Below are 20,707 nucleotides of genomic sequence, written 5' to 3'. Positions count from 1 at the left end.
GGTGAGAGGTGCTGGTGCTGTCACTGGGTACTGGGTGAGCGGTGCTGGTGGTGTCACTGGGTACTTGGTGAGAGGTGCTGGTGGTGTCACTGGGTACTTGGTGAGAGGTGCTGGTGGTGTCACTGGGTAGTTGGTGAGAGGTGCTGCGCTGTCACTGGGTAGTTGGTGAGAGGTGCTGTGCTGTCACTGGGTAGTTGGTGAGAGGTGCTGGTGGTGTCACTAGGTGTACTTGGTGACAGGTGCTGGTGGTGTCACTGGGTACTGGGTAAGAGGTGCTGGTGGTGTCACTGGGTACTTGGTGAGAGGTGCTGGTGGTGTCACTGGGTAGTTCGAGGCACTCGTTGCCCAGGGCCATGTCCTACGGGAGGTAGGGCCTGGCACGTGTCCTCTGGCAGGGACCAATGTCTGTGGCTTCCGCACAGTGACCTTGCAGTGGCCTTGGGCTCTGAACTTTGTCACATCCTGTTGGCTCAGTTAGGCTCCCGCCCTCAGCACAGCCGAGCTCCACGCAAGCCTCTTAGGGGTCTTTCTTTCCAAGTCGGCTGGGGGTGGCGGCCTGGGCTGGGGAAACAGGGACACCCAGCCCCTCCATGTGGGCCTGCTGTCCCAGCCAGCCTTGGCAGGCTCTAGCCTGTGCTCTGCCCTTTCCGCTGACCCCCCTGCCCCGGTCAGGCTGAGACCGGACACAGTATTTGCAGCCCCAGCCCCAGCGTCCTCAGCCACCAGTGTGGACCGTTCAGCATGCTCCGCCTGGTCCCGGTGTTCTGGGAGACCACAAGAGAAAAGCGCAGGTTAGAGAACAGCCTGCAGCGGTGGGAGAACGTCCTAACCCTGCAGCTCCCCAGCGGTTCCGCCTGCCCGTGTGCTTTTGCTGCCGACTTTCTGATGAGAATGGGGTGTGAGTCGGGACAGGAGTGAGAACCAGTTGGCCGCACTGCCTTGGCTCTGGTCTGTGTGAGCTGCATTTCCCCTTCTCTGGAAATCCCCGTTTCTTTTTTTATTTTTTGAGACAGATGACAGGATCTCACTCTGTCACCCAAGCTGGAGTGCAGTGGTGGGAACACCACAGCTTATTACAGCCCCAACCTCCTGGGTTCAAGCGACCCTCCCACTTCTGCCTCACGGACCTGAGACCACAGGCGTGCACCACTGTCCCACGCCTGGCTAGTGTTTTATTTATTTCTTAGTTTTGCAGAGAGCGGCCTACTTTGTGCCCAGGCTGGTCTTGAACTCCAGGGCTCAAGTGATTCCTCCTGCTTTGGCCTCCCAAAGTGCTGGGATTCCAGGCAAGAGCCACCATGCCCAGCCAGAGCTCCCTCCGGACCCTGGGCCTGGGTGGAGACTCGGGCCACAGAGCACTTCCCTAGGAGTGAGTCTAACCTGGCAGGGAGGCAGGGCATGGACAGACATCACTAATGGAGGTGGCGTCCTCACCATCAGGCCCCAGGCAGCCCCTACCCAGGCCCCCTGAAGGCGAGAAGCTGCACCGATCAAAGCTGAAGGAAGCCAGGGACCCAGCATAGCCTGAGGCTCCAGCTCGTTGACAGTAAATCAAAAGAGCCTTTCAGTGGGGTGCCAATCCTTAGATGCCATCTGGGAGTCTCAGAGCCTTCCACAGACCCATCATCAGTCTCTTCCGCATACTTTTTATTAAAAACTCACTCACAGTCCGAAGTGTTTCAGGTTCTTAGAAAACACACAGTCCTCAGGAAAGCTTAGGTATCCGCCCCCGCCCTGTGCGTCTTCCTGGGCAGCCAGACAGAGCCCTGCCTGCACGCCCCGGGGTTGCTCCCGGCTGCCCGGGCTCCTGTGGATGCAGCTGTGCCAGAGGTGACTCCGCTCCAGGTAACGGCTCAAGAGTCTGAACGCAGCTTTGCCAGAGCACAGTCCCGTGCCTGCTGCACCTTCATGTCCATGTGCCATCTGTGCTGTCGCCCTGGGAGCTGCCTGACACCCCCATCCTGCCTGTGCTGTCCCTGCCTGGGGGGTAGGGACTCCAAAGAGAAGGGCCCAGGAGCCCCGTCATCCGTGCTCATCTTGTTCCATTTCAATTTCTTGTCTTGAGTCCTATCTGTGCATCAGCTGTGGCCCTGGGGATGTAGAGGAGGGTGCAGCACCCCCGGGGTACAGGTGACTGAGTGAGCGAGCCATGAGCAGGCCTGGGGCTGGCCAGCTGCTCTGCAGGGGCCACAGGTGTCCATCTGCAGCCCTGCAGGTGACACAAGCCTGACCTGCCTTCCTCTGCATGCCCCCATGCCAGGGCTGGGCGCTCTGTCAAGCTGTGTCTCTGGGTGTGGGCCTGGCCTGGCAGGGGGGCCACCAAACTGATGTGCGCCCGGTTTGGGGCTGTCTTGAGTCTCCAGCCTCAGTGGTGATATCCTTCCCTTACTGGGAGGGTGCAGCTGCCCTGCCCACCCATGCTGCTGGGAGGGTGATGGATCGGGGTGGGGGCACCCTGCCTCATCTAGGGCACGTAGGGTGAGCAGAGGGTGTTGGAGCTCGGGGTGAGGCAGCCTTGCAGATAGCGCCTGGCTCTGCCTGTACGCCAAAGCAGCTTCTGTTGTCTATGAGAGTTCTGTGCCCTGAGACTGGCCCATAGGGGTCCAGCATGGGGATCCCTGGGGCATTGGGCAGCCCGGGTGGCACAATTCACCCATGACTCCTTCCCGAAATTAAAACCACTTTTTTCTCTTCTCTCAGGAATCCCTTCGCCCACGTCCAGCTGAAGCCGACGGTGACCAATGACAGGTCTGCCCCCCTCCTCAGCTGATGGCCACGTCTGCAGCGCTGCCCATCCGGCGGCCTTCCCCCCACCCTCCCATGTAGCCTGTTCTGTCGTCACTGTGCGTGCCTGTTTAGGGAGCACCCAGCCCCTGCTGCCTGGCCTGCCCTACTTGAGCCTGGTCTGGGCTGGGTCCCAGCTGTTCTGGGCAGGGCCAGGCCGAGTGGGGCACAGGCCCCTTGAGAGGCCGAGACCCATTGGCTGCGCTGCCCAGGACCGAGGGGCTGCCTTGTGAGGGTACACACCTCTGGTCACATGGCCCTGGAGCCCTGGGCTGCCCCTGGGTCTAGGGAGGCTGTTCGGCCAGCTGGTGGCTGGGGGCGGGGATCCTGGCTGCCATGCTGCTTCCTGTGCTTAATAAACGGGCTGCCCCTCCTGGACCAGGTGTGATCTGTCCGCCCAAGGGCCAGGAGGCTGGGAGCACCGGGAGGGAGAGCCCGCACCCTGTGGCTGGAAGATGAACGTCCCATAAGCACGTAACTCCCTGCAGGCCCGGCAGCCGCGCCTGGAGGGTGGGGCCTGGTCCCTCCCCATACCCCTCAGTGGGGCTCTCCTGGGTCTCTCACTCCCACCGACAGTGTTGGGGGGCCTCCCCGGGCCCCTTCTGCCTCTGGGCAGGCCCCAGTCTCCTCCCTGCCTGACTTCCCATCCAGAGCCTGGCTGCCAGGGCTTCCCAGTGCTCTCCTGTGGCCAAAGGCGGGGTGTCTGTCTGCCTGTCAGGTGCTATGCTGGGTCACCGGCCAGGTGCTTCCTGTCAGGTAGGGGCTTGCTCACTCCCAGACTCTGCACCAGGACTCCTGCAGCCACTGGGGAGCTCTGTTGGAATTAGGGATTTTAAAACTTCATTATCAGATCTGCGCTCTTTGACACTGTCAGGTGAAATAATACAATGTGGTGAGCTGCGCTGGTGACAATAACTCTTACCTGGGGAGCGGTCTCAAGCAGAGCTTGCTCCTCACAGACCCTCTGAAAAAGGGCTCTGGCGCCCCCAACCTGCCTGCAGCCACTCATCCCTCGGACAGGAAGCTTCGGGGTCGGCAGGCTGGGACAGCACTTAAGAGCTGGCGGGTGGAGGGCGCAGGGGCCCAGCTGTGCTACTCGCCTGCCTCCGACTTCCACTCTGGGCCCAGGGACAGACATCGAAGGGCAGGGAGGAGACCGTCCCGAGAGGCTTCTGGCTCCCCTCTCTCTGCCTGCCCCTACCAGGCCAGTTCTGCAGGCAGCAAGGGAGACCCGCAGAGTCTGCAGCCCCAGTGCCTGGGCATGGTAGTGCCAGAACACCGTCCCCTCCACTAGGGCTGCCCAGGACGGTGAGGGGAGGGGCGGGTTCCTTCCCCAGCCATGGCACAGCCCCACCTGTTCAGGACTTTAGCTGCAGACCTCAGAAGAAAACACACAAAGCCTTTTTTTTCCTTAGCTTCATTTCTCTTAAAAAAAAAAAAAAAAAAAAAAAAAAAAAAAGGAACAAGAGAACATTGCACCAGCATCCTAAGCCTCAAAACACGAAACAAGTCCCCTGCAAAGCAGCAAAAACCTGGCATCTCTTTGGCAACAGTAACTTTAAATCACCCCATTTCCACTCACTCCAACCACAGCAGTTACAAAAATATTCCCTGTGCTGCCCAGCCCAGCTCCCAGCCCTCCCCACTGGCCCTCTCCCTGCAGGCAGGAGCCCCCAACCCTGACTGCGGGGTACGCCCCACTCTCCTTTGGCAGCTGGGGCGCGGGACTGGGCAGTGCCCTGCAGAGGAGAGCTGCCCGCACCATCCTGCCAATGGCACCTCTAGAACGGGGCCTGCAAGGCAGGGGCGCAGCCCGAAAGCCCCTCCGCCCCTTCTTATTGTTCTGCTGCCCACCGTGACCACAGCAGGGCCCAGGCGGGAGCAGCCCATTCCCTGGGGGAAGGGTGGCTCATGGGCCTAGCTGAGTCAGTGAAGGGAAAACAGCCATGGATTTTGAGATACGGGCAGCGGAGACAAGACTGATAGGGGCGTCCAGGGCCGCTCCTTGCCCTGAGCCACCAGGAACCAGGCAAGAGTAGAGGATCGGCGGGGGGGAGAAGAGGCTCAAGCCCGCCCATGCCTCGTCCTGTGAGCGCACTGGAGGAGCTGCCCAAGGCCAGGCGGCCGCAGCGGCAGACAGGGTGGCGGCCACCCAGGGGCACTGGCCCCTCTTGAGAGACTGTGTGTGTATAGACACCCACTGTGGCTCCAGGCACCCCCAGCGGCTAGCAGCAAACCCAAATGCTGGCGAATTCTGCCCCTAGGGCAAAGCATGGTCAATCTACTGTCCAGGGCCCAGGGCCTCTCAGCTCACCCACTTCTCCAGGACACCAGGTGGGGCAGAGGCATCTGAATGTGCTGCCACCAGGACATGGTCCCCACCTTCCCGGTCACCATCTTTGCTGCTGCCTGGCAGGGGCTCCGGTGATGCCAGCCTCGAGGGGTGGGAGCTTCCCGCGTCTCAAGCCTCTTTGCTCTCGCCCACGGCACCTGTTGCAGGGCCTGGCAAGGAGGACAACAAAGTGAACACAGTGTCCCGAGACCCCACGGCTCCCGCCTGGCCTCCAGCGCTGGCCCACATACAGGCCGGCCAGGGCCCCTTCCCTGCAGCAGAGCTGGCTGTGCCTAGGTGGGAGGTGGACCCATTTCTCCTACTCCTGCATCGCTGTACCCAGGCCAACAACGCTCAGCAGATGCCTCCAAGTTCTCTTTTACTGAGGCCTGAACAGGAAGGGGATGGCCAAGGTCATGCGGTGGCCTCCTGGTGACCTGCCTGCTTGTTCAGCCACACAGGGGCCACCCTGCACCAGGGGTGAGGCTGATAGGTCCACCCCTCCCCTAAGGCTTCAGCCACAGACCAGGGTAGCTAGGGAAGGGTGGATCTGGGAGGGGTGGAAGATGGCCGGGGCTTCTCCAAGGGGGTGGGAATGTCAGGCATCAGGCATGTGGGCAGGGGCTGCGCCCGTAGGGACACCTGATAGAGATGACCCATCCTGGGGCTGAAGCAGACAGTGGAGGGGCATGGCCGGGAGCGGTGGCTCAGGCCTCTAACAGGATTCCACCTGCAGGGTGGGGGATGGTTCAGTCTGCAGGGGCTTCTGACTGGGAAGGTTCTGGTGTGAGGGGCTGCGGCAGATCTGGGGCGGGTAGGGTCAAGCAGGAGAGCCGGGTACAGGCACCCAGGGTCCTGCTGGAACGGAGAAGGCAGGCGCCTGAGGGCCAGGTGGGGTCCAGGCTAGGTCTGAGGCAGGGAAGGGGCTGGCCCGGCCCGGGACCCAGACAGAGGGGACCCGCCCTCGGAGCTCTGTGCCCTGCCTCGCACACGGCCCTTCGCCGCAGCCTCGCCCAGGCCTCACCTTTCACGGATTCGGCATCCGAGTCGGACACGTGCGTGATGGAGAAGCGGGACGCAGGCGCTGGCGACACTGTGAAGCGCGAGAAGGGCGCGGGCGCGGCAGGGGCGGGCGCGGCCGGGTCCAGGACCGTGGCAAAGGCTGCCTTGGCTGACATCAGCGGGAAGTCGTCGTCCCACGTGAACCCGCCACCTGCAACTCGAGTCACTGCGTAACTGACGCCTGCAGCCTGGGGACCCCGGCTCGGCCCCGCTCCCACAGTCATGGGCCTGGCCCCGCCTCCCATGGCGTCACACACCCAGGCCCCACCTCCTACGCTGCACGGATTGGACCCGCCTTCCATGACGTCACGGACCCAGCACGCCTCCACGATGGCGCGGGCTCCTGTGCGCCGTGGACCAGGTGCACCTCCCATGACGCCACGGGCCTAGGCCCCGCCTCCCATGACGTCACGGGCCAGCCCCGCCCCTGCTCACCCTCTCCAGCCGTGGAGCCCTGGGGGGAGCCGTCATCAGCCTGCTGCTGCTGGCCGGTGGTGCTGGGAGAGCCAGGGCTGCCCGTAAGGAATGTTGGGGGCGACTCCTTGGCGCTTGGGAAGGGCTCCCCGAGCTCCCGGGTGGGGCTTTCCTGGAGGGATCAGAGGACACCAGGTGGCTGGGCAGCCAGGAGCCGCGGCCCCTCCCACCTCATCCTGCAGGAGCGTGACCCCCAGCCCCGAGCAGACCCCAGGCAGCGGCGGCCCACCTGGTCGAAGAGGTAGACGGTGACGTCGTCGAAGAAGGACACGGCCTTCTTCTTGCGATCCAGGTCCTCACAGAAATCCTCGGACAGCAGGCTGGGCATCTTGAGCAGGCTGCGCAGGTTGCGCGCGCTCTGGCTCTCGGCCACCACCACGGGCACCGCCGGCGCCTCTTCCTCACTGTCCTCGCTGGGCTCCTGGACGCTGTAGCAGCGGAGCTCCTCGTCAGACTCGTCGCTGTCCTCACTGTCCTCCTCTTCCTCCTCCGGCCGGCCCTCCAAGGCCGTAGGGAGGGCGGGCAGAGCCAGGCGGAGTGGGGTTCTGGGGGCGCTTGGGCTCCCCATCGGCTTCTGCGGGGCCGGCCCTGACAGCAGTCCTGGGGCCTCCTGGAGCTGAGAGCTGTCGCCTTCGGAGCTCAGTAGAACAGGGGTCAGCAAGAAAAACTGAGAGCCCCTGGGGCTGGGCCCAGGTGGCACCTCGGCTGGGTCTTGGGGCTCCAGAAGCTCTGGGCCCAGGCCGGAGGTGCAGGTGACGGGCTCTGGGAAGGACCCCGCCAGCCGCAGTGGTGGCGGCAGCGCCTCCCTGGGAACCCCAGGCCCAAGGGAGGCCTGCATAGACGGCTGCCCAGCGCTCGGCAGGCCCAGCTCTGGCTCGGGAGCTTGGTCCCCGCTGCCCTTATCCTCTGGGCCAGAGGTGGCCTCGGCCTCGGCCTCCAGGTCTGAGAAGTACGCCGAGTCTCGATAGGGGTTCTTCTCACTGAGGCCACTGAGGGAGGCGGAGAGCCGCGTCTCGGGCCTAGGGCCCTCGCTCTCCGAGGCCAGCTCCCCAAAGGCCTGGGGTTCGCAAGGATCCTGTGCCTCCTTGAGCACAAACTCGGGGGACTCGTAGTTCTCCGTGTCATACCCACTGTCCAGCGCGCGGGGCTGCCCTCCAGGGGGGCCGGCGGCTGATGGGCTGAAGACCTCATAGCCACCATCACTGGCTGAGGACGGGATGTCCAGGGAGTCCAGGGAGTCAGGGGTCCCCACCTGCTTCTGCAAAGAGCGGAAGGCTGGCACTGCACCCGGCCTCTCGGCCTGCAGGCCATCGCTGGATGTGTCGGTGAAGACGCCCGAGGTGACCTCGGCCGTGTCCTCATCCTCACTGCTGGGCGCCTCCGCCTCGGGGGAGTTGTTGCCACCATTCAGGGCAGAAGCCGGCTCGGTGACGGACACCTCGCCACCAGCAGCAGGCGTGGGAGAGTCAGGCAGGGCATCAGGGGCACTGGCCTCCTCCGATGGAAGTGGGGCTCCCTCCTGGGATGGGGAGGGAACAGAGGGAAGGGGCAGACGGGGTCCAGCAGTGCCCTCAGCGTCAGTGGCAAGCTTGGGCTCTGCCTGGGGTTGGTCACCCCCACTACCGGCTGTTTCCGTCCAGGAGGTTGTGGCCAAACAGGGAGCAGGTGCCAGGCCCTGGGCAGGGCATAGATGGGGGAGGCTGGGGCAGCAGCCTGGTTCCTGGGCAGAGGCTGCCTGCAGCCCATGCAGAGGCTCCCCAGGGTCCGCCGGCTCGGGGGAGGCCCTTGGGGTCTGCTTTGGGCTGGGGCAGCTGTCAGCGTAGCAGCCTGCGGAACCCAGGTCCCAGGACTCTGGACAGCGGCTGCCGCTGTTGTTGTTGGCAGACACGTTGGAACGCCAGTGTCCACGCTGGGTGGCCGTGCGTGCTCCCACCTCCTCCAGGTCCTCCTCACCGGGCAGCGGCAGCGGCAGCGCCGCCGAGCTCCCCAAGGGGGACGTGCCCAGTGGGTCCTCGAAGAAGGGTGGGCAGAAGGCGGCCACGCCCCAGTCTGCATCCTCGGCTCCGCCCTCTGCCTGCCTCCGGGGCCCCGCCGAGGGCGAGGGCGAGCCTGAGGAGGAGGGCGGGTCCCGCGCCAGGCTTCTGCGAGGGTAGTGGTCGCCGCGGCCACAGGGGATGTCGGTGGGCGGCCCGTGGCCCAGCAGCGACTCCGTGCCCAGCGAGGCGGCTGCGCTGCCGTCAGAGTCGTTATCCTGGTCCGCGGGGGCGGGGGCGCGGGCGCCAGGGGCGCAGCCCGCGCAGTCAGGGTCGTGGCCAGCGGCAGGCGCGGCCTCCTCCAGGCGGATAAAGTACTCGCTGCCCAGCGAGGGGCTGTGCGCGCTGAGCACCGGCACCACGCCCGGGGGCGCGCCGTCAGGGTCGGGGGCGCACAGCTCCTGCAGGCGCGCGGCGCGGCCCGGGCTTGGCATGGCGGGGAAGGCCTCGGCACCGCGGCCCGTCTCCCACTTGTACTCGAAATTGAGGCCTCGGCTGGTCTCGGTCACCGTCAGCACGTCGTCGCCGTCCGCGTGGAAGCCGTCACCCGCAAACTGCTCCAGCAGCGGGAAGGACGAGGCGGCGGCGAGCTCCAGCGCACCCGCCAGCGCGGGCCCCACCGCACCGGGCCCGGGCCCCACACCGCCCCCGCGGGGGCGCAGAGCGCGCCAGCGCCGCTCGAACTCCTCCTCCGCCTCGGTGGCGCCCTTGGCGCACAGGTAGGACAGCAGCAGGTGCACCTCCTCGGCCGTGGGCCGCTGCTCTGGCTGCAGCCAGCAGAACTGCATCACCTCGTACCTGCGAGGAGGTCCCGCAGGGGCCGCGTCAGAGGTGCCGCTGACCGGGAACGCGTCAGGGGGGCAGGGATGGGGTTCCCCTAACTCCCAGTGCCTTGGGGGCATTAAGGACATTACCACTTAATTCAGTGATGCCCCAAATCTGCCAAAGCAGGCCCAGCAGCGTGGGAGCAGAAGCTGGACTGGGCACTTCCCTCGGCCTTCCCTCCCTGCACACAGGGGTGCAGAGGTGGCGGGTGGAGGCCCTACCAGACGGGAGGGGAGGCCAGGGAGGGCTGGAAATCCAGGGGGTCAGGGTGAGCCGCCTCTACCTGGGTATCAGGATACCTATCTCGGCCTGGCTGTCCGGGGCAGGCGGTGGGGCCCTCACCAGCGGTCCGACAGGGTCAGCTGCAGCTGGGGCTTGGGCAGTTTGAGCTGCTGCTCCCGGACCGCGTACACCAGCACCTGCTGGTCCGAGTGCTGGGGGTAGGGCTGCGTGCCCAGCTCAAAGAGCTCCCAGATCGTCACGCCCAGGGACCTGCGGGGCAACAGCTGTGAGCCAGGGCCAGGCACAGCCTGCCACAGCAAGGGCCTCACAGGAGCCCCAGGGCACCGAAGGGGCAGCTCCCGCCATCACACCAATGCCTCAGGACCAGGGCCTGGTACCCCCCAGCCACCCCTCCCCGAGGACAGCACTTCCTTTCAGCAGAGACCGTGCGCCAGCCAGGCTCAAGCCCAGCAGCTGTGGAGCATGCACAGAAAGGCCGTGCTGGCCACTCCACCTGCTTATCCACTCATTCATTCACTGGCACGCGGAAGGCCAGACACTACCCGGTGGGGGAGCTGGAGGGCGGGCGTGAAGCCCGAAAAAGGGACAGGGCAGGGCCCACACCTGCAGGGGACTGAGGGAGGGGAGGGAGAAGACGCGTAAGGCAAGCGTGGGCAGGGAGGGGAACAGGCAGGGGTGCACAGCGTGCAGGCGGGTAGGCAGCTGGGGTCTCCTTCCCACGGGCTGCGGCCTCCCCTGGCTGCTTTGGGCCCTGGCTATCCCGAGAGGCTGCAGGGTGAGAAAGGTGATTTGCTAAGACGTCACGGTGGCCTTGGCCAGAGCCCTGTGACAAGACCCCAGCGGTGGGCAGGCCAGGAAGGGGCACCTTTGTGGAGAAGTGAGGATGGGAGGAGGGGCAGTGTCATGATGGGGCACAGTCAAGTGGCTTAGGGAGGGGGCCTGGCCTGTGGGTCCAAACTCTGAGAGTTCCCCAGGAGCAGAAGGCGGCCAGACCGAAGCCTGGGAGAGGGGGAAGCAGCAGAGGTAGGTGAGGGCAGGAAGGGTGCCCGCCCCGGGAAGACCACTCTCTGAGCAGCTGGATCCCCCGCCCCAGACGCTGCACCAGGTGTGAATGAATGCTCCAGGCTGGGCGCTCAGGATGGGGGCTCCCAGGCTGCGGTTGTGAGATCCCAGCACCCCTGCCCTGTCACCGCCTCTGCCTGGCACAGCCTGACCTACACTGCTCTGAAGGCAGCCCTGACCATCTCCCCAGGGCCAGGTACATGTGAGGACCCCTAGCCCAGGACAGATCCCCCAGCAATGCTTAGAGTGGCCTTTTGACCCTGTATGTGTGCTCTGACCTAGCTCTGGATGGATGGGTGGGTGTCAGCCCAGGGGTCCCTGGTACACCCTGTCAGGGGTTGCCACCCAACCAGCCACTTGGGCCACTGGCATGTGGCCACCACAGGTGGCTCCAGCAGCCCCCACGTTTGATACAGGTGGGCGGGTGACGCTCGGCCTTGCCCCCACAGCCCCGCCAGGGCCACACTCACCACACGTTGCCGCTCTTGGTCTGATCCACGACGAGCAGGTTGCTGTGCACCTCGTCCACCAGCTCGGGCGCGATCCAGCGCAGAGGCACCCACAGCTGGTCGGCGGTCACAAAGTAGTCCTCCTGTGGGCACAGGGCCGGGTCACCCCTGCCGGCGCGGGCCCCACCCCGGCGCCCGGCCCAGCTTGCGCCACTCACTCTGTACTTGCAGTGAGCCAGGCCGTAGTCGCCTATCTTCACCGTCAGGTCCGCCGTAAGCAGGCAGTTCCGCAGGGCCAGGTCGCTGCGGGCAGGGCAGGGGCAGCATCGGTGGGGTGTGCCGGTGCAGGGGCGTCCCCACAAGAGTCCTTTGCCAACACCTGGGTGGCTCACATTCCAGGCGGGAAGGTGTGTTGGAGACGCTGCCACCCCCACCCCTGCCCAGGGCCCTATCCCTGTGCCCAGCCCCGAGACCTGGGGCAGGACTGTGTGCAGACCTCACGTGTTCCAGTGCAGACAAGAATGGGGCGGAGAGAGGGGAGAACCTGCCGGAACCCACCCCAGACCCATCCACGCTTCTCTGGGGCCAGCACCCTCTCTTCCCAGCCCTACTCCACCCTCATCCTCAGCTCTCCAGGAGGTGGGAATTGATGGGGAAACTGAGGCCTAGAGTGTCCCAGAGATCCTGCCGGCTGCCAGAGTTCAGGTTCAGGGTCCAGCCCTGCCACGCCCACTCAGGGCTGGAGCTCACTCTCACCTGAGCCACCACGGGGCCCCAGGGTTCGGGAGGGTCTGCAGAGCACAGGGGTTACCCCGGGAACTGCCTCTGACCCAGCCTGCCTGGTGGGTGGTCACGTGGGGGTGAGGGCACAGGTACTGGGGTAGATAATACCACAACTCAGGACTCGGCGGGGACAGAGCCCAACCCAGCCTGGCCCTCCCCACGTAAAGCCCATGTCTGTGCCAGGGGTTGCTACAGGGCCACGTGTCCTGGGCCTATGGGGTGGGGGTGGCTGGAGCACGGCAGGCAGGTCGGGAGGCTGGCAGCTGCCCTCTTCAACAAAATCACTGATGCTGGAGTCGCGTGAGTCATCACTCAGCACCAGGATATTGTTGGAGAGGACGGCCGTGCGGTGTCTGGGGCTGGCGGGGCCACGTGTCCTTTGCCACTGCTTCCAGCATGTCCCCCGGGGTCCCCAGGGGCTAGGCATCCCGACCTGAGCAGGACAGAACCCTCCCTCCCACACAGGGCCTGCTGAGCCCTCTCTTTGGGGCCCGAGGGAGAAAGCGTGGGGTTGGTGTGGGGCCGCAGGGTGGTGGCTGACTGCCTTGGGGACAGAAGACAGGCCAGGTTTAGTACTCGTTTCTTCATCTACACCTGCAAAGTGGGTGTCAAACCATCGCCTTCCCAATTATTCAAAACGTCATAAAATCCCTCTGCATAGTGGTCGTTAGAAGCTGCATAACATGGACCTGGCCAGTCCCCGCAACGTCCATGAGGCAGGACCCGCCCCTCTGCCCTTCCTTCCAGAGAGGCGCCGAGGCACAGGGAGGGGCCCTGGTCTCGGGCATCCCAGCACGGCCCGCCCCGCCCTCACCTGTGCACGTAGTTGTGGCGATGCAGGTGCAGGATGCCACAGGCCACCTCGCAGGCCATGCGCTGCAGGGTCAGGGGGTCAGGCGCCATGGACTCTGCCACCCGGCAGCTCCTCAAGTAGCCCTTGAGGTCCCCCTGCAGAGGGGGTGCGGCGGGTCACCAGCAGGCTGGGGACTGGCCACCCTGGAGGGTCCCTGCCTACCTCCCCAACTCCTCCACCCCCACCCACAGCCGAGGGACAGCAGCTGCCCAGAGCAGCCCCATGCCCTGCACCCCCTGTGGCCAGCACCCCCGTGCCCTGCACCCCCTGTGGCCGCCACCCTCGCTGAAGGCTTCCTCTCCACTGCCCCTCAGCCAGCTCTGGGCAGCAGGGGTGCCTTGTCCTGTGCTACAGAAATGCAGGGCCCGAGAGGATGTGCCTGACAGAGCCTGGGGCTGGTGGCTGAGGGCTGGTCAGCATCCCCTGACCTGCCAAAAGCCCAGCTCCTGGGAGGCCCGTCAGGAGCCCAGATGCCAGCGTGTGAGGGCCCCCGTCCCGGGGAAAGCCATCCAGGACCCAGCCCAGCTGAGGGCAGCCCTCGCCTAGCACAGGAGCTATGTATGTTCGAGCGGGGTGGGAGGTGAGTTGGGGGGGTAATGTGCAGGCCCAGGACTCCAGGCAGCCTGGGAAAGTGGCCGGCCCCAGCCCCTATGACAAACGCAAGCCCAGGTGGGCTGGTGGCCCCCCAACTGGCCTGGGATGGCTCTTTCTGAACCACAGGGCACATGGGCAAGCAGCTGGCAGCTCCCCGGGGCACAGAGAGCCCCAGCTCAGGCCTGTCCTGTACCCCGCCCCCACAGCCCCTCACCAGTGAGGCTGGGTCTCCCCCAGGCCTCCTCTGGAAGGCGGTAGGGCAGGGTCCCGGGGTCTTGGCTTTAGGGAGGATGTGAGGCCCCTGGGGAGGGGGTGGCAGGGCAAGGGAGGAACCTGGCTCAGCAAAGGCCACAGCATCCCCCCAGCAGCGGCTCACCAGCGGGCAGAACTCCATCACTAGCAGGTAGGGCGTCACCTCGGCACACTGGGCCAGGCACTGGAGCAGGTTGCTGTGCTTCAGGGCCCTGCAGGAGCGGGAGCGGACAGGTGGCCCCTGACGGGGGAGGGGAGGGGAGGAGGAGGGGGAGAGGAGGGGAAGGGGGAGGGGAAGGGGGAGGGGAAGGGAAGGGGGAGGGGAGGGGGGAAGGGGCGGGGGAGGGGACCGTCGGCCTGCGCGGGCCTTTGTGCTGGCTGGCCTCCCACCTGTAGGGCTGCGCCTCCTCCAGGAACTGCATCTGCTCCTGCACGCTGGCGCTGGCCTGCAGCTCTTTCACCACCACCTGGGTGCTGCTGACGCCCGAGTTCACCTCCCCCAGGAACACCTGTGGGACAGAGTCACTCGTGGCCACTCCGCCTCCGCAAACCCAGGCCCGGCCTGCAGGATGGCCCCTTCTCCTGTGCCACTCCACTCACTGCAGCGTGGGCCGTGGGTTCGGACCCTCCCGATGACCCCTCTGGCTGCCATATTCTGAGTCTCTGTGCTAATCTTCCCCCAAAGTCCCCCACTGCCCTCTCTCTCTCTAGGGGTCTGAAGTGAGGAAGAGGGACCCAGCTGTCTCGTTTAGGCCAGCGTCAGCGGGAGGCCGGACCAAGAGGCTGCTCCTCTCCCTCCCGGGGCCCCTCCCCAATCACCTCTGATCCCAGGACCCTCTAGGGAGAAAGGGATTCAGCCAGACCCTGAAGATCTCCCTGGGGAGGGGTCCAGCAGGGCCCAGGGCCTGCACCGTGTCCGTCCCGCCCACCAGGCCGGAGCACCAGCTCCCGGCTGGGCCACGCACCTTCCCAAACCAGCCGTGGCCGATTTCCTTCAGGTACAGGAGGCTGTGCCGGCCCAGGTCCGCAGACTTGAGGAGCTGCACTGTAACCAAGCAGGGGGCTCAGGGACCCCGCACAGCCTCCGCACCCCCAACTTCCTCACCCGGCCCCTGGAGGGGCTGCCCGCTTGGCCGGTCCTGGCGAGCTATCCTGAGTCCCCAGTGCCAGCCAGCAACCTTGGGGTCACCATCAGGAGCCGGGGTCTCTCGAGAGCAGGGGCAGCTGCTTCCCAGAAAAGCCAGGGAGCTGTAGCCTCCATCCGGGCATCTTTCTGGGTAGGTCTGGAGAAGGTGCCTGAAGCCACTGGGAGAGCCGGGCCAGGGACAGCAGGGACAGCAGGGCCCGGAGCTGGACCTGCCGCATGGGCCGCACCAGGCAGGCAGTGTGGCTGAGCTGGAGGCTGGGGCCACAGCACAGGAAGGGCACTGGCTTGGCCCGCCCCACCCTGCCGCAGGCTGGCATCCCACGCCTGGCACACCAAAGGCTCCTTTGTCGGGGTCTGCTTGGCACAGCCCTGCACGGAGCACACTGGCCCATTCTCCCTGAGGCCAGGCCGGGTGAGGTCAGCGGGAGGAAGGGTCAGTGAGGCCCGCGAGGAAGGGGCCAGCACTGGCAGAGCCCACTCACGCCTGCCTACGCCCTGAGGGATTCCCCGAATTCTGCTCCCACGCCAACTACCCGGAGGGCTGACGGGGCTATGTCTGAGCCCAGCTCCCAGGAGAACCCAGGAGAGGGGCTCCTTCCAGGCCCAGTGACCCAGAAAATGTGGAGGTGGTACAGGGCATAACCAAGTCTCTGGGCCCACCAGGCGCTGCCTCCTCAGCCAACCTGTCTGCACACCCATCTCACCCTGGGGCACCCAGGCCCTCACTGTCCCTGAGCAAGTGTGCTGAGGGACCCCTAACCATGGGTGCCGAGACAGCTCAGAGGCCCTGGCACCGCAGGAGGCAGGGGGCGGCCGTCCTTCTCTGCAGTCCCCAGCGGCTGGGGCCACTGCCCGGGCTTCTCCCCATGACTGTGGGGCTGCTCTTCCGGCCTCATCCTGATGTCTCCCCTCCATAGAAGCACATGCCACCAGAAAACTGAGACCAGAGCTGCCAAAGTGGAGAAACAGGTAGCCACTGTCCTCTTCCGGGTCCCTGTCCCCCGACCCCGGTCCCAGGGACAGTCCTCCAGAGGTGGATCTGAGAGTCTTCAGGGCCAGGTGCATACCTGCCCCTGGACCCAAGGGCAGTAGCCCCTTGGGTGGTCCTTGGCAGCTCCAAGCAGGAGCAGCACAGAGCTCCGGGACCCCCACAGCCACGCGGGAAGGGCAGAGGGCCTCGTGCGCCAAGTGGGTGGCTGCAGGTCTCTGGGCCCAGCCACAGATGTGCTCAGGGCACAAGTGCCGGCCCCAGTTCCTGCCTAACTGGGAACCTGCCCTCCAGGAGATGGGGCAGAGCAGGATGGGTGTGGAGGCCCTGGGCCTGAAGCTGGGGGCCCCCTCTAGGTCTCAGATCAGTGCCTGGGGCCGCTCAGCCCCAGTGAAGGCCAGGCTCTCAGGGCCCAGCCAGGCACAGCTCAGAGCAGGTGAGGCGGCCGAGTGACTCCCCAGTAGCAGACCCTGGTGCCAGCCGAGCCCCAGCAGGGCCAGCAGGGGCTCCTCCCACTGGCCTGACACCCCTCCTGCCTCCGTGTACCCAGAAGAGCTGGCGGGGAACTGAGGGGGGAAGCCCCAGGCTAGCAGCTTCGTGGGAGGGGTCCTGAGATCCGATGGCTCTGAAGGGACCCCAGCCCACCACCCAGGCTCCAGGACAGAACTGGGGGTTCCTGAAGGCTGGTTCGCCAGCAGCCTCCCCAGCACATCCGCCCCGTGTGAGTGGTCAGCCCGGGACCCTAGGATGGGGGCAGATGGGGATGTGGCAGAGGCCCCACCTGTACCTGCACTCTGGGGTCAGCCCCACCCCTCCACCCCTCCCCCAGCCTGAGTGAAAGACCTATTCACTGCCCGCCCACGGGGACCCCACCAGTTCCCCTCCTCCCACCAGGCACAATGGAGCCCGTGTCCCTAAGGGCTGCTAATCAAGGGGGCAGGAATCTGGGGTCAAGCATCCCCAGACTGCAGAGAGCCCCTCCCCCCAGTACATGGCCGTGTCCAGGACCAGAGAGCCTGCACTCCCGCCCCAGTGCCCACCACTGCCCCTGTGCACAGCAGCCCCTTGGGCACAGGAGGCTGGAGGCTGAGTGCTGTCCCAGACCCTGCCAACCCCCAGCTTCCCCCCAGGCCCAGGAGAAAGAGGTACAGCCTGGGACGCAGCATGGGGACTCCAGGGCTGGGCACCTTGTCCACCCCACACGCCACCCAAGCCCTGTGCTGCCCCCACTCCACGGCTGAGTCCTTGGACCTCCCTGGCTCCCCCAGGTCACACCCAACACCCAGCACCTGGGCCCCGAAGGGAGGCGCCCCATCTCCCCACCTGGTACTCACCTGAGCGCCCCGGCTGCTTGGCCATGGGCAGGGACACCTCCGTGAGCGGCAGGACGTACACGTCGGGCCCGTTCTGTGCCGTGGTGGCCGGGGAGCCCTGTGCCAGGTCGGCCGAATACTCGTCCCCCTCCGCATTCTCAAACTCCTGCAGGCCGGGCCAGGCAGCATGAGCGGGGCTTCCCGAAGGCCAAGGAAGGGTGTGACTGGGCTTGGAAAGGTCCCTTTCTTCCAGGGCTGAGCTCCCAGAGCGGCACAGGAGCCGGTGCTTGGCCCAGAGGTGGAGCCCCCACCCCTGTGAGCCAACAGGCCGGCACTCCTGCTAACTGCCATCCGTTCTGTCTCCTCTCGCTGACCCCCACACCCCCCACCAGGGACGCAGTTGTCCCATGAGGGGCCAGGGGCAGATCCCAGAGCCAAGAGGATCCAATCAGACTCCAGAAAGGGCACGACGAGCTGTGGGCACCAGCGCTTCGGCCTGGCCTCAGTTTCCCCATCCCTCCCAGGTGGGCAGCTTGAGGCCTGAGGGCCTACAGGCAGGGAACCGAGGGACAGAGATGAGGGGACTGAGGCCAGCTGGCCCTGCCCATCCAGAATCAGCCCCCAACCCCTCTCACCCACCCTCGTCCCCAGCAACACCTCACCCCGGGCCCTGCCTTGGGTCCCACCCTCCCATGGGGCAGCTTTGGGGACAGGAGTTCCAGCACCCCCTGCCCCATAGTCCTGTGGGAGAAGCCACTACGTGCTCCCACCCCTGCTAGGACAAGGAGCATTCCTGGGTGCCTGGGAGCCAAAAGCCCACCAGCCCCAGCGCCATCCGCCCTGGTGGCCCCGGACCTTCACCCGGTGGCCACACCACCTCCTGAGCCCCCGGGACTCCTTCAGAGCCTGTCTCTGTGCAGCCTAGGGCTGGGCCATCCCCGCCAGGCTGCTATTTTGAAATGCAGAGGCCCCACCTGTCTAGGGAGAACCCACCCGTAAGTCCAAAGCACATTCCTGCTGAGAGCCAAACTCTGAAGTCCTGGGCGCAACTGGAAACAATGGCTCCCTGCACACAGGGACAGCCCAGTCCCTGAGCACTCGGTACAGCCTCTCTGTCCCTCCCCACAACCCTCACTGCAGGGAAACTGAGGCTCAGAGGGGTCAAGGGGCTTCCCGCTGGAGCCTGGCCATCCCCCGAACTGGGGAGTCCGAGGACTGGCAGGTTCAGAGGGAGGGAGGCCGCAGCTCCCCACACACTACTGTGACCCTGGGGACACCGCCCTTCCCTGGGCTGCAGAGAGAGGGGTGGGCAGCTCTGTCAGTATCCCGAGGGACCGGGCCCAGCCTGCACTCCCAAGCGCACAGCCACTCGGGGATGGGGGATGCAGCCGCTGCGTGGGCAACTCTCCCTCCCCAGGACCCAGGACACCACCCTAGAGGCCCCGTTTCGGCCCTCCAATCCCAGCCCCAGCCCACCCCCACCCATCTGGGCTCTGTGGAGGGGCCCAGGACACAGCCGGCGTCTCTCCCTGGGGTCAGGCCCTGGTTCCAGGCATTACCTGCTGCCCGGGGGCCAGCCGGGTCCTGCCGACGCTGCGTGCAATCAGGTAGCACAGAGTCAGCATTGGGGCTTCCCAGCCCCTTCCCCCAGCACAGCTCCCCGCCGGGGAGCCCGGCGCAGCCCCCCAGAGCCCAGGAGGGAGCCCAGTGTGGAGGCAGGCCTTCCCGGGGGCACGCTGGTGCTGGAATGTTCCGGGCACCATGTTTCTAAGGAGGTGAGAGGGCGCCGGAGGAGGGGCCGTGGCCAGCGCTTGTGTGGCGCCTTGTTCTCGCAGCTCCCGAGGAGGGGCCGCTTACACAATAGCCCCACACGACCCCCCCAGGCCCCCTCCACTCCTGCCCCCCCAGACCTGGAGGCTCTGGTCTCAGGAGCCCAGGAAGGCGCCAGCGGGTCAGGGGCACATCCCCAGGGCAGACTGGGGGCTCTGGGCAGGAGCGCAGGCCCTGTAGCTCCTGGGGTCACAGCTTTGCCACCCAGGCACACAACTCCTCACTGGTTGACGGGGCCTGGGCACCTCGGAGGGCTCTGGAAGGGTGAATGGGCTGCAAATGTGGGCTTTGGAAAAGGCAGAGGCCAAGTTCGGCAGCCTCACCTGCCAGGGCAGTGGGCAGGGCCAGCTCCCCTGGCCCACTCTGTGTCATGACATACCAGGGCAGGGAGGACTCTGGGACTGTCTCTAAAATGGGGGTGACGTGGCTGGGGCACAGGTCACTTAGTGGGAAGGCGCCCCTGAAATACGGACACTGGGGGCGCTGTGTGTACTGCAAATGCCTCCCCCTGCCCGGACCTCTCCTTGAGTGGGAATTCCGACCTTGGTCCAGGGGTGGGGCTGACCCCCATGGGCATGTGGACAACCAGAAGTCCAGGCTGGGTGTCATTTGCTCGTCAGCAGGAATGGGACCCGTGGAGGCTCCGGGCGGGGTGGCAGGGCTGGGTTCTTAGCTCAGAGCTTTTCTGCCTGGCCCTCGCTGCTACTCAGACTTATGGCTGGAGGTGGGATGGGGGTTTCTGGTGTGGGGAGCAGTGCTCAGCACCTGTTCCTGGCGGGGGTCTTGGCCCTGGGCCTCGGCATCCAGAGGGGCAGCCTTGTGAGGCCAGGCCATGCACTTGGCAAAGCTCCCTAACCAGCAGGCTGGGCTCCAGCACCACACAGCGTCCCCTCCAGAGAGCACAAAATGCCCCGAGCAAGGTGACTCTAAGTGGCAAGAAGGTCTCCGTAGCGGGAAGCTTGTCTGGGTGGCCTGGGCTTCCCTTTGTGGATAACATCAGCAGGGAAGTGACGGCCCTGCAGGGGCAGCCCCTCCGCCAGGAGCCAGGGGCCTCTAGGGAGGCCGGCCCCTCGCACACCAGCTCCAGAGCCCGATGCCCCTGCAAGGCCATCCTCAGCCTCTGCGAGTGCTCACAAGCCCACCCCAGGCTTCGGGGGAGCATCAGGCCACCCTCACAGACAGCCTGAGTCGGAGAAGCTGGGGCAGGTCCCTGAGGAGGGGCTGTGGGGTTCCTAGGTCAGGGTCCATGTGGTCCCCAGGCGGCCCCACAGTGACTACGGCCACCCAGCAGCCACCTCGGTGGCCCTGGGAGGGAGGGAAGCTCAGGGTCGAGTGAACGCTCCACGCTGTGGGATCCCCCGCCAGCTCCCACAGCCCCCAGGCCTCACCTTGAACCCGATGCCGCCCTTCTTACAGCACAGGCAGGCCAGCATGAGGACGATGACAGCAAAGAGCCCAGAGAAAGACACGGCCACCACGGCGAGGGAGGACGGCCAGGACAGCTCGCTGAGCGGGGCGCCGTCTGCAGGAGAGCAGCGCAATGAGGGCGGCCCTGCCTCGGCACCCTGACCCCTCACCCCAGTGTGGCCAGTGGGTGGCCAGAGCCTGCCGTCCTGTACCAGTCACTGGACACTGTTCTGGCCTCACCAGTGGGACATGGGGTTGGCAGAGTGCCCAGCTCCA

The 20,707-nt window shown here is 65.6% G+C and overlaps 2 protein-coding genes across 5 annotated transcripts in view; one reads left to right on the top strand and one right to left on the bottom strand.

Annotated features, from left to right (window-relative positions):
• Nucleotides 1-3,157, top strand: part of BAIAP2 (BAR/IMD domain containing adaptor protein 2) — a 77,706-nt gene extending 74,549 nt beyond the window's left edge. For all 4 annotated transcript variants that reach the window (XM_064369561.1, XM_064369556.1, XM_064369560.1 and 1 more), the window contains one exon: nt 2,701-3,157. Coding sequence is in view for 2 of the 4 variants with exons in the window: in XM_064369556.1 (XP_064225626.1) it covers nt 2,701-2,770 (70 nt within the window). In the remaining 2 variants the exon portion in view is untranslated. The remainder of the gene's footprint in view (nt 1-2,700) is intronic.
• A 1,065-nt stretch (nt 3,158-4,222) lies between these two features.
• Nucleotides 4,223-20,707, bottom strand: part of AATK (apoptosis associated tyrosine kinase) — a 45,448-nt gene continuing 28,963 nt past the window's right edge. Inside the window, exons 2-14 of the mRNA XM_064369555.1 lie at nt 20,413-20,546; nt 17,216-17,360; nt 14,712-14,791; nt 14,137-14,255; nt 13,871-13,958; nt 12,862-12,995; nt 11,483-11,567; nt 11,286-11,407; nt 9,853-10,002; nt 6,882-9,483; nt 6,614-6,764; nt 6,141-6,329; nt 4,223-5,286 (exon numbers count right to left, since the gene is read on the bottom strand). Of these exons, the coding sequence (XP_064225625.1) occupies nt 5,246-5,286; nt 6,141-6,329; nt 6,614-6,764; nt 6,882-9,483; nt 9,853-10,002; nt 11,286-11,407; nt 11,483-11,567; nt 12,862-12,995; nt 13,871-13,958; nt 14,137-14,255; nt 14,712-14,791; nt 17,216-17,360; nt 20,413-20,546 (4,040 nt within the window). The 3' untranslated portion in view covers nt 4,223-5,245. The remainder of the gene's footprint in view (nt 5,287-6,140; nt 6,330-6,613; nt 6,765-6,881; nt 9,484-9,852; nt 10,003-11,285; nt 11,408-11,482; nt 11,568-12,861; nt 12,996-13,870; nt 13,959-14,136; nt 14,256-14,711; nt 14,792-17,215; nt 17,361-20,412; nt 20,547-20,707) is intronic.

Source organism: Aotus nancymaae, unplaced genomic scaffold, assembly GCF_030222135.1.
Source record: "Aotus nancymaae isolate 86718 unplaced genomic scaffold, 86718_ANA_hifiasm-v0.15.2.pri h1tg000089l, whole genome shotgun sequence".
NCBI lineage: Eukaryota > Metazoa > Chordata > Mammalia > Primates > Aotidae > Aotus > Aotus nancymaae.
Note: the sequence above shows the minus strand (reverse complement) of the source record. Positions and strands in the feature narration are given on the sequence as shown.